The sequence below is a fragment of the Erinaceus europaeus genome, chromosome 3 (genome assembly GCF_950295315.1).
Source record: "Erinaceus europaeus chromosome 3, mEriEur2.1, whole genome shotgun sequence".
Taxonomy (NCBI): Eukaryota; Metazoa; Chordata; class Mammalia; order Eulipotyphla; family Erinaceidae; genus Erinaceus; species Erinaceus europaeus.
Genome location: NC_080164.1, coordinates 62932068 through 62944077, shown reverse-complemented (window position 1 = coordinate 62944077; position 12010 = coordinate 62932068). Strand labels below are relative to the sequence as shown.

The window sequence follows — 12010 nt, the reverse complement described above, 5'->3', positions numbered from 1 at the left end:
TTAACCCACTGCGCCACCACCTGACTCCCGTTTTTTTTTTTTTTTTTTTTTTTTTTAATTTATAAAAAGGAAACACTGGGGAGCCAGGAAGTAGCGCATTGGGTTAAGTGCAAAGTGCAAGGACCGGCAGAAGGATCCGGGTTCCAGCCCCCAGCTCCCCACCTGCAGGGGAGTCGCTTCTCAGGTGGTAAAGTAGGTCTACAGGTGTCTCTTTTTCTCCCCTCTCTCTGTCGTCCCCTCCTCTATTTCTCTCTGTCCAACAACAACGACATCAGTAACTACAACAATTTAAAAAAAGGCAACAAAAGGGAATAAATAAATATAAAAAATACTAAAAAAAGGAAACACTGACAAAACCATAGGATAAGAGGGGTACAACTCCACACAATTCCTACCACCAGAACTCTGTATCCCATCCTCTCGCCTGATAGCTTTCCTATTCTTTTTTTTTTTAATCTTTTAAAAAAATTATCTTTATTTATTTGGACAGAGACATCCAGAAATTGAGAGGGGAGGGGGTGATAGAGAGGGAGAGAGACAGAGAGACACCTGCAGCCCTACTTCACCACTGTGAAGCTTTTCCCCTGCAGGTGGGGGTCTGGGGCTCGGACCCAGGTCCTTGGCCACTGTAATGTGCACTCAAAACTAGGTGTGCCACCACCCAGCCCCAGCTTTCCTATTCTTTAACCCTCTGGGAGTATGGACCCAGGGTCATTTTCTCTACAAGATACATACAACTAGAGCATTACTTTGGCACATGGGATGCTAGGTTTTAACTTAGAGCCTCATGTTTCCAACTTCAGTTCCCGACTCACTGCACTACCTCTAGGGCCCTATACTTGTTTGTTTTTTTTTGCCACTGGTGTTTCTCACAAAAATTGTGGTGCTTTTCTGTTTGTTTTTCCTCTTCCATATGAGAAAAGTTACACTGTCAGGTGTGTGTTTGTTTTGTTTTCTACATTGCTGGAGGCTGTTTTATTTTACTTTTCCAATACAACTTGTATAACTTCGAGTTCCTAAATCTCTATTAATATTAAGATCTATTAATACTTTATGACTGAAGTGGAGTTGAGTCCTAGGGAAAGATAAATGATGAGATTCTGACAAACTCCTCTTTCTTGTATTCTAGTTTTTGGAACTTACACAGATGTGACACCCCGACAGTTCTTCAATGTTCAGGTGAGTTAATTATTCTTTCTACACTTGGAGCCTCTAAGCCTAGAAACCAAGTTACCACCACCGACATATATTGGGATTAATGGCTTTTAGTTAACAGTTAATACAGTTGTTGGGGACATGTGTAAAATTTGTCAGTTTTCATCTAGGTCCTCTTTCACCATTATGTACCAGGACCTGAAAGTGCTGTGTGCCCCCTCCCCAAGTCCTTTACTTTGGTGCAGTACACCACTTTTCTTCTTCTCCTCCCTCTCCTCCTCCTCCCTCTTTTAACTTTATCTGATAGAGGCAGAGAGATGGAGAGTGAAGGGGGGGAGGTGGGGAGATAAGGAGAGAGAAAAAAAGACATCTGTAGCACCAGGTCCTTGAGCTTGGTAACATAAGCACACAATCAGATGTGCCACCTCCTGGCCTCAAAAGTCAGTACATATAACAGTGATGCTATACACTTAATCTTCTGTTTGTATTTGCATTTTCTCTCTTCCCTCTCCCTTTTGTTGCCCTTGTTGTTTATTGTTGTTGTTGGATAGGACAAAGAGGAGGGGAAGAGAAAAACACCTGCAGACCTGCTTCCCTGCCTATGAAGTGTGACCCCTCTGCAGGTGTGGAGCCAGGGTTACATTTTCTCTTTCAACCTAGTACATTTATCATCCTTTATAGCATTTTTAAAAAAGATTAAAAAAATACTTATTTCCTTTTGTTGTTTTATTGTTGTAGTTTTTATTATTGTTGTTATTGATGTCGTTGTTGGATAGAACAGAGAGAAATGGAGAGAGGGGAGAGAAAGATACCTGCAGACCTACTTCACTGCCTGTGAAGCGACTCCCCTGGAGGTGGGGAGCCGGGGCTTGAACTGGGATCCTTCCGCCCATCCTTGTGCTTTGCACTACCTGCGCTTAACCCGCTGAGCTACCGCCCAACTCCCCTTTATAGCATTTTTAAATACAGATCAAGTCAGAGTTTAATGATCTCTGAAACATTTCCACAGTGAAGGTATTCACTTAGGTAAAATAGATTTATTCAAGACTGCTGTCATTTTGGTGCTGGTGTGTGTGTGTGTGTGTGTGTGTGTGTGTGTGGTATATAAAGGGGAGACGGGACATCCAGAGTTGTGAGGGGAAAAACAACTTTTTTCCCTTTTTTGTTTTTTTTTTGGCTGAGCTTTCAGTAACTAGTTTGAAGATTATAATGCTGGGACTGGTGGTGTGGTGCACTTTGTTGAGCACATATGTTGCAGTGAGCAAGGGAGTTCAAGCCCCTGGTCCCTACCTGTAGGGGGAAAGCTTTGCAAGTGATAAAGCAGTGCTGCAGGTGTCTCTCTCTCTCCCCCTCCCTCAAGGAATACACTTTTTTTTTTTAAAGATTTTTAAAATGTATTTGTGAGAATGAGAAGAGGAGGGAAAGAACCAGACATCACTCTGGTACATGTGCTGGCTGCCAGGGATTGAATTTGGGATCCCATGGTTGAGAATTCAGTGCTTTAGCCACTGTGCCACCTCCTGGACCACTGTTTCTCCCTCTCTGTCTCCCCCATCACTGTCAATTTCTGGCTGTCTCTATCCAATCAGTGAATAAAGATTTAAAAAATAAATAAAAAGATTATACAAAAAAAAAGATTATAATGCCCACTAGTAATAATCCCAGTACACATATTTCTCTGATAGCTGAATTGTGTCAGTTTGTGAATTTATGTTTCTCAATGTATATGATATGTCTTAATTTTGTAATTCTGTAATTGCTAGTGATGCTTGAAGTTATAACAAAATAAAGAAACTCATGCAGGGAAGTAGCTCAGCTGTAGAGCATAGGAATTAGCATGCCTGAGCCCCAGTGTTTTTTTTTGTTTTTTTTTACTATTACATATGTCAGAGCTGAGTGTTGCCTTGGTCTCTCATGTGTTAGCTCATTCTTTTTAAAAAATACGCTACTTGCATTTGTGTGAGGTGTCTTAATACTTTTGGAGTTCTTGTTTATAACTCTTTAGAATTGCTGCAGCCTTGTAAATTTGCATGATTATATTTTTCCCCAGACATGTCTTGTATTGCAGTGTTTTTCTAGATTTATTTATGAGCAGGTAGGAGGAGAGAGAAATAGCACATCACTCTGGCACATGCTATGCTGGGGATTGAACTCAGGACCTCATGCTTGCAATTACAATGTTTTATGCACTGTACCTCCCACTTGATTTGATTATGCTACAATATTTTTTCTTAGGTTTCTCTCTCTCTTTTTTAAGTATTTTAATTTAAAAAAAAATTTTGCCCCTAGGGTTATTGCTGGGACTTGATGCTGGCACTATGAGTCCACCTCTCTGGGAGGCTCCCCCCCCCTTCTCTCTCATTTTATTTGATAAGACAGAGAGATTGAGAGGGGAGGGCGAGATAGACACCTGCAGCCCAGCTTCACCACTTGTGAACCTTCTCCACTATAGGTGGGAGTTCAAGCAGGGACTCGAACCTGGGTCCTTAACCAGGTGCACCGCTGCCCATCCCTGGTGCCTTTTTCTTGTTAACACTAACTTCTAATTTCCAACATGATATTAGCCAACAAGAAAGTACTGTAAGACTTATCTTTAATAAATACAGTTGTCATTCATATTTGCGCTACCTTTTAGATCAGCCCAGGGTCCTTGGGTCAGAGACCCAAACATCTGAAGAAGCTTTCTTTAGCTTTGTTTAGGATCTTGTACAGGGAGGTACCAGGGGGCAGTCTCAGGAACTCATGCATGCAAAACTTGTGCTTTGCCACTGAGCCACATTCTTAGCCTTTCTCTTGGATCTTTTTCTGCAGTTGGACACAGAATATAGAAAAAAGTGGGATGCTCTGGTAATCAAGCTGGAAGTTATCGAGAGGGACGTGGTTAGTGGCTCTGAGGTTCTTCACTGGGTAACTCATTTTCCTGTGAGTATTTTATGGTTACCATTTCTGCCTTTTTGGTTACCATTTCTGTGTGAGGCATGATACTAATCCTGCCCCTTCATTTATTTAGTATCCGATGTACTCACGGGATTATGTTTATGTTCGGCGGTATAGTGTGGATCAGGAAAACAACATGATGGTGTTGGTGTCACGGTACGTGAGTCCTGCTGAATTCCTTTAACTGCCCTTCATCTGTATTGGTGGTGGAAGCTTGCTAGTTCTCGGTGTTCTGATGAGTCCTCTACAGGGTTTCCTGCAGCCTCACCCATCCCACCTGGGGCCATGACTAGTGATGTCTAAAAAAAGTTGAAGGAATCAAATACTCAGTGTTGATAATTTAGATAACAGAAGTGCTTTCTCCTTCAGCACAGAGCCAGGAATTAATCACCAAAGGAACATATTTTCTTTTTATTTCTTATTATTTTTAAACCAGATCACTACTCAGTTTTGGTTTAAAGCTGTACTGAGGGTTGAACCTGGGACCCTTGGTGCCTCAGGTCTGAAAGTCTTTTTGTGTGACTATTATACTATCTCTCCAGCCCCCTACTTTGCTTTTTAGAACTTAGTTTGTGGGAGCCAGGTGAGGGCACACCAGGTGAAGCACACAGTATGAAGAACTAGGACCAGCTCAAGGATCCTGGTTTGAGGCTCCAGCTCCTCACCTGCGGGGGGTGGGGGGGGGAGTCACTTCACAAGTGGTGAAGCAGATCTGCAGGTATCTGTCTTTCTCTTCCCCCTCTCTTACCTTCCCCTCCTCTCTCAGTTTCTCTCTGTCTTGTCCAACAACAACAAAAATGGCTGCCTGAAGCAGTGGGTTCATAGTGCAGGCACTGATTCCCAGTGATAACTCTGGAGGCAAATAAATAAGTAAAACTTACTCTATTCATTCAGCTTCATGAATTTTCTATTCTATTTTAAATATTTCAACTAACTTTTTTTTTGAGACAGATATTGCGAGGGAGGAGGAAAGAGAAACACATCTTCACCACTCATGAAGCTTCCCCTTCTGCAGGTGGGGGTGGGGACTTGAACCCAGGTTATTACACACGGTAATATTGGCGTTCAACTGGATGCACCACCACTCAGTGCCCTGAGGCAACTTTCTTTCTTTCTTTTCCCTTTTGTTGCCCTTGTTTTTTTTTTTTTTTAATTGTTGTAGTTATTGTTGTTGATGTCATCATTGTTAGATAGGACAGAGAGAAATGGAGAGAGGAGGGGAAGACAGGGGGAGAGAAAGATAGACACCTGCAGACCTGCTTCATTGCTGTGAAGTGACTCCCCTGCAGGTGGGGAGCCGGGGGGCTTGAACCAGAATCCTTACGCTGGTCCTTGCGCTTTGTGCCACCTGTGCTTAACCCACTGTGCTACCGCCAGACTCCCCCAAGGCAACTTTTAAAGGTTTTTTTTTTTTTTGCTTGTTTATTTGTTTGAATTCAACTCCCATGGTGTTTGGCATGAAGATGTTACAGTTTCCTTAATTTTCCTCCTTACCAGCGCTGTGGAGCACCCTAGTGTACCAGAGTCTCCGGAATTTGTGAGGGTCAGATCATATGAATCCCAAATGGTAATTCGTCCTCACAAGTCGTTTGATGAGGTGAGTTTTATATTATCCAAGAGGTGATTTCTATCTATTGACTCTGGAATTTTCTCAAAGGCCAGCAGAATCACTTACACAATGCACTTGCTTTGTCAGGGACATAACCCAGGTTCAAACCAGGCCCCCAGTACACTGAAAGTGTACTTAGTACACTTAGTGTACTAAAAGCACTCAGTACACTTAGTGCTTTGGTATCTTTCTCTCTACTTCTTTTTTTTTTTCCTTCTAATATTTATTTATTTTCCCTTTTGTTGCCCTTGTTTTTTTTTTCATTGTTGTTGTAGTTATTGTTGTTGTTACTGATGTCATCATTGTTAGATAGGACAGAGAGAAATGGAGAGAGGAGGGGGAGAGAAAGAGAGACACCTGCAGACCTGCTTCACTGCCTTTGAAATGACTCCCCTACAGGTGGGGAGCCGGGGGCTTGAACCAGGATCCATAAGCTAGTCCTTGTGCTTTGCGCCACATGCGCTTAACCTGCTGCACTACCGCCCGACTACCCTTCCTCTACTTCTGCCTAAAAAAGTCAGCTTGAAGCATTGAAGCCTCAGTGATTGAGTGCGTGCATGCGCGCACATGAGAATTTTCTTGTCTTTATCTGAACTAGGAAGTGTATAGGTTGCTGTAGGACAACTACTCTCAAACTTGACATGTATCAGAATTCACTAGCACTATGAAAAAGACATTAGTGGAGTTTGGCCCAAGAATTTGCATTTATAGAAACTCAGGTGAAGCTGATGTTTCTGGCCAGGGAACTACATTTTAGAAATTCTGGGTTGAAAGAGTACCCCAAAGCTGACGCAGTGGATAAAGCACTGGACTCTCAAGCATGAGATCCAGAGTATAATCCCTAGCAGTACATGTACCAGAGTGTTTCTGGTTCTTTCTTTCTCTCCTATCTCTCATTAATAAATAAATCTTTAAAGAAAATGAAAGGAAGGAAGGAAGGTTTTCCCAAAGGAGAAAAAGGAGCCAGTGAAAGATAGTCCTGAGAAGAAAGCCCCTGACTCCTCAGTCTGACCATAGAGTCTTAGAAGTTGTTTCTGTTTGTTTTTCTAGCAAGGTTATTATTGAGATTCGGTGCTACACTACAAATCTGTTCCTGGTGGCTCCTCCCTCTTTTCCTTTCTACTTTTTATTATATAGAATAGAGAGAAATTGAGAGGAGGAGGCAAACAAAGAAAGTAAGATACTTTCAAACCATCACCACTTGTGAAGCATCCCCCCTGTAGGTGGGGCTCAGGTGCTTGAACCTGGGTACTTGAGCATAGTAATGTGTGCACTAAACCAGGTATGGCACTGCTTGGCTTCTTCTGTACTATTTTTTTTGTTTGTTGGTTTTGTTTGTTTGTATCCAGGGTTATTACTGGGGCTCAGTGCCTGCACTATGAATCCATTGATCCTGGAGGCTATTTTTCCCTTTTGTTGCCTTTGTTGTTTATTATTATTGTTGCTATTGATGTCATTGTTGCTGGATAGGACAGAGAGAAATGGAGAGAGATGGGGAAAACAGGGAAAGAGAAGACAGACACCTGCAGACCTGCTTCACCACCTGTAAAGTGACCCCCCTGTAGGTGGGGAGCCAGGGGCTCGAACCGGGATCCTTACGCCGGTCCTTGCGCTTTGCGCCATGTGCTACCGCCCAGCCCCCCCTTCTGTAATATTTTTAGAGTAGTATTTTTTTTTCCCCTGCCTCCAGGGTTATTGCTGGGGCTCAGTGCCTGCACTATGAATCCACTGCTCTTTGGAGGCTATTTTTCCCCTTCTGTTGCTTATCATTGTTATTGTTGTTAATTGCTGTCATCATTGTTGGATAGGACAGAGGGAAATCCAGAGAAGAAGGGAAGATGGGGAGAGAAAGATAGGCACCTGCAGACCTTCTTCACCGCCTGTAAAGTGACCTCCCTGCAGGTGGGGAACTGGGGGCTCAAACTGCAATCCTTAGGTCAGTCCTTACGCTTTATGTCATGTGTGCTTAACCTGCTGTGCCCAGCCCCCTAGAGCAGTATTTTTTTTAAGCCATTAATTTTTGCCCATTAGTTGTAGGCAAAATTAATGTAGTTCACTATCACTAGGTTTAAAAGAAAACGGGCTGGGCGGTAGTGCAGTGGGCTAAGTGCACATGGTGCGAAGCGCAAGGACCACCTTAAGGATCTGGGTTTGAGTCCAGAGCTCCCCATCTGCAAGGGGATCACTTCACAAGTGGTGAAGGAGGTATGTTATGCAGGTATCTATTTTTCTCTCTCCCTCTCTTATATTCCCTCCCTTTTTAATTTCTCTCTGTCCTATACAACAACAGCAGCAGCAGCAGCAGCAGCAATAACTAACAATAAAGCAATAGTGACAATAAGGGCAACAAAATTGGAAAAATGGCCTCCAGGATTAGTGGATTTGTAGTGCAGGTGCTGAGCCCCAGTAATAACCCTAGAAGCAAACAAAACAAAACAAACAAAAAAAAGAATAGAAACTGAATTGAAAACATCTCATGAGACAAGCAGAAGGCACAGAGAGCCATCCTTAGTAAGGTAGAACACTATTAATTGTTTCTTGTACAGTGTTAAAAATAGCATTCTGGGAGTCCTGCGGTAGTGCAGTGGGTTAAGCGCACATGGCGCAAAGCGCAAGGACCAGCGTAAGGATCCCGGCTCGAGCCCCCGGCTCCCCACCTGCAAGGGAGTTGCTTCACAGGCGGTGAAGCAGGCCTGCAGGTTTCTCTCTTTCTCCCTCTCTGTCTTCCCCTCCTCTCTCCATTTCTCTCTGTCCTATCTAACAACAACAGCATCGATAACAATAATAGTAACTACAACAATGAAAAACAACAAGGGCAACAAGAGAAAATAAATAAATATAAAAAAATAGCATTCTTCACTAGAATTAGATCATGATTATTCTGTGATGCTGGATGCAGAGGTTGTGAGTAATTCAAGTACTGTCATCTTTGCTGTTTTTTTCACAGAATGGCTTTGACTACTTGTTGACATACAGTGACAATCCCCAGACTGTGTTTCCTCGATACTGTGTTAGTTGGATGGTTTCCAGCGGTGAGTGAACACTTGTATATACAAAGTTTGGAACCTGGGTTAAGTTTTTGTTTTTCTCTTAACTTTTTTTTAAATATGTATTTATTTATTATTCCCTTTTTGTTGCCCTTTTTTAAAAATTATTGTAGGATAGGACAGAGAAATGGAGAGAGGAGGGGAAGACAGAGAGGGGGAGAGAAAGACAGACACCTACAACCTTCTTCTCCGCCTGTGAAGGGACCCCCTACAGGTGAGGAGCCAGGGGCTCAAATCAGGGTCCTTATGCAGGTCCTTGTGCTTTGCGCCACGTGCGCTTAACCCACTGTGCTACTGCCTGGCTCCCTTTCTCTAACATTCAAAAAAAATATTTATTTGTGGGGGTCTGGTGGTAAGACACCAGGTTAAGCACACAGTAAAATATTTATTTATTGTTGTTGCTGTTTTTAGAATGTTAACTAGAGTACTGTTTAGCTCTGGCTTATGGTGGTGCTAGGCATTGAACCTAGGACATTAGAAGTACAGATATAGAATTCCCAATACTTGATCTCCACTGCACCACCTCCCAGCTTGCTCATAGGTTTTTACCTCTTAGACATTTTTTTTTGGAGGCAGTTATCACAGTTTGTTACTCAGACTGTTAACTCATTAAGTAAGAGTTGGCTCTTCAAGGAAGTCTGGCCTTCTAAATTTGAACCTGCTTGTCTTTTATGCCATCCTACCTAAGTTTCTCTTTCTTCCGACAGGTATGCCAGATTTCCTGGAGAAGCTGCATACAGCCACTCTGAAAGCCAAGAACATGGAGATCAAAGTTAAGGACTATATCTCGGCTAAACCTCTGGAAATGAGTAGTGAGGCCAAGACTACTGCTTCATCTTCTGAACGGAAGAACGAGGGTAGTTGTGGCCCTGCTCGAATTGAGTATGCTTGAATGGTGTTGGAATAAGAAGGGACAGCCTTTTTCTAACTCTGTACTTGTCCCTTATCTGCTATTGAATGGGGACATGTATTAAAATGTATCTGCTGTAACCATCAGTGCAAGATAATTCAGTAACAGGCATCTGATTTCATTCAGAGCCCTTATTGCTCTTTATCAAAACGGAGAGGAGGTATCCATTGGGGACATTGCCATACTCTCAGGCCAAGCATTTTGAATTTCAGTATTTCACTAAGCTAATGTGGAACAATTCTCTCATCTCAGGCCAGGAGACAATTTCTCTTTGCTTCCTCTGAGTAGCTTCCTCTGCCAACAATCCAGTTCCCACCATTGGTTCTACGGCAAATTTGGATTTCCTTCAGTTCCGAAGCTTCAACTGGAAAGTGCTATTGGCTGGTTCAGTCTTTCAGTGAGGGGCTCAGTAACCGTCCTAGTGTTGAATGGATGTGAACTATTGCTTGGCAGTGTAAGTGCCTTGTCTTCATCTTCCTTCTCTCTTTAGGGACATAAAGTTTGTACCAAGAAATTTATCTTGGCCTCTCACACATGCTGTTGACTTAGTCTGTCTAAAGCAGTTTCCTTTGAATTGGCCAGTCCTATATTTGTGCTCTGTATTCATTTGGGCCATCAACTCCTTCTAAATTATAATTTATTTACCAAAAGCATAGGGAAATGAATCATTTTTTGACAGGAATTTTTGTATCATCAGTGTTTTAATAGGACCAGTGGAGATGCTGAAAATATGACACTTAAATTTAGTGAAAAAGTGAAAGTCGGGGAGTTGAATGAATTTCTTTATATCCCATTGTATAGAGAACACCATTTTTGACTCAGGCATTATTTTTCACACTTCGGATTTGATTGGATGCTGAGACCTGGCCTTCTTAAAAGATTAAATGTAGAGGAATAGGAGTTGGGTAGACAAGATGTATGAAAGAACAGATGTATTTTTGTCCCAGATTCTAATGTAACAGGAATGTGATTTATGTCACCTTCTTGCTCCTTTAAGAAAAATTTCCTCCTCTTCAGAGATAAAGTAAGAACAAGCTACTTGTTCAGATGAGATTACAGTCAGCTGGTATACTTTTGCCTAACTGATCTTACTTATACTTACTTACACTGTTTATATTGCAATCTGCCAGAATAGAGATCACGTTTTTAAGTCCTCCTCTCTCACCTAGGTTTTGTGTGGCTTTTTTTTTTTTATATATATATACTTTTTTTCCTTTGCTTGCTACTACCCTTTTGTGGGGAGAAAAAGGAGCTAAACCTGAGGCTAATTTAGGCAGCTTGACCTTTTTTTTCTGTATTATCAGGTTTTGTGCCAAGGAATAACTGCTCCGTTTTTCATATTTCACCTTCTCAGAGTCATTGGCAGAGCAGAGAAGATGCATTGAGCAGTTCTAACTCCCTTTTCACTAATCTATCTTAGAGTTCCTGGGTTATGTCTGAACTTTGCACCTGTGATTGTTGGAGCATGGATGAATGTGAGTGAGACTGTGTGAGTGAATTAGGAGCTAAGGAGCTCATGGTCTGATTTTTGGCAAATTGACTCTTCAGTTGGGGTTGGTCTGTATAGTTACTTATACTCTTGTAATGATTTTACTCCTAACTGACATTTTTATCAAATGTGTGAATAAATACTAAAAAGACTGGTACAAAAGACTTTGTTTTTGGTTGATGGTGTTGGAGAGCTCTTGCATATTAAACCTATCATTTCTTCTTGATCATAGAGTTGAAGAGGAGAGCATTTCCAAAGGGTACTTGGAATTAGCAGGGCTAATTTTTGCTCTCTCTCTCTCTCTCTTTTTTTTTTTTTGATAATAATTGACATGCAGCTAACCATCATGACCAATTTGTCATCTTAAAACCATTCACCCATTTATACTTCCTTATCTTGATCCTTTAACCCATATCCTTAGCTTTGAAAGACTGACTATTCAGTGGTCCGAGAGATAGCTCAGCAAATGACATACTGGACCCTCATGCATGATGTCCTGAGTTCAGTTTCCAGCATCACATGTGCCAGAGTGATGCTCAGGTTCCCTCCTTCCCTCTCATGAGTATATAAATAAGTGATTTATTTATTTTTTTTAATTGCCACCAGGGTTATCACTGGGGCTACAAATCCACTGCTCCTGGCAGCCATCCCTCCCTCCCTCCCATTTATTCGATAGGACAGAGAGAAATTGAGGGGAGAGAAAGATACCTGCAGGGAGTCCAGTGATAGCGCAGTGATAGTCCAGTGATAGTGCTTAATAGCTTAAGCACACGTGGCGCAAAGTGCAAGGACCGGCAAAAGGATCCCGGTTCGAGCCCCCAACTCCTCACCTCCAGGGAAGTCGCTTCATAGGCAGTGAAGCA

At 42.1% G+C, this 12010-nt stretch overlaps 1 protein-coding gene across 1 annotated transcript in view; it reads left to right on the top strand.

Annotated features, from left to right (window-relative positions):
• STARD7 (StAR related lipid transfer domain containing 7) overlaps nt 1–11309 on the top strand; it is a 34896-nt gene extending 23587 nt beyond the window's left edge. Inside the window, exons 3-8 of the mRNA XM_007529878.3 lie at nt 1130–1179; nt 3967–4077; nt 4166–4248; nt 5590–5689; nt 8649–8733; nt 9456–11309. Of these exons, the coding sequence (XP_007529940.2) occupies nt 1130–1179; nt 3967–4077; nt 4166–4248; nt 5590–5689; nt 8649–8733; nt 9456–9640 (614 nt within the window). The 3' untranslated portion in view covers nt 9641–11309. The remainder of the gene's footprint in view (nt 1–1129; nt 1180–3966; nt 4078–4165; nt 4249–5589; nt 5690–8648; nt 8734–9455) is intronic.
• Nucleotides 11310–12010: the final 701 nt, after the last annotated feature.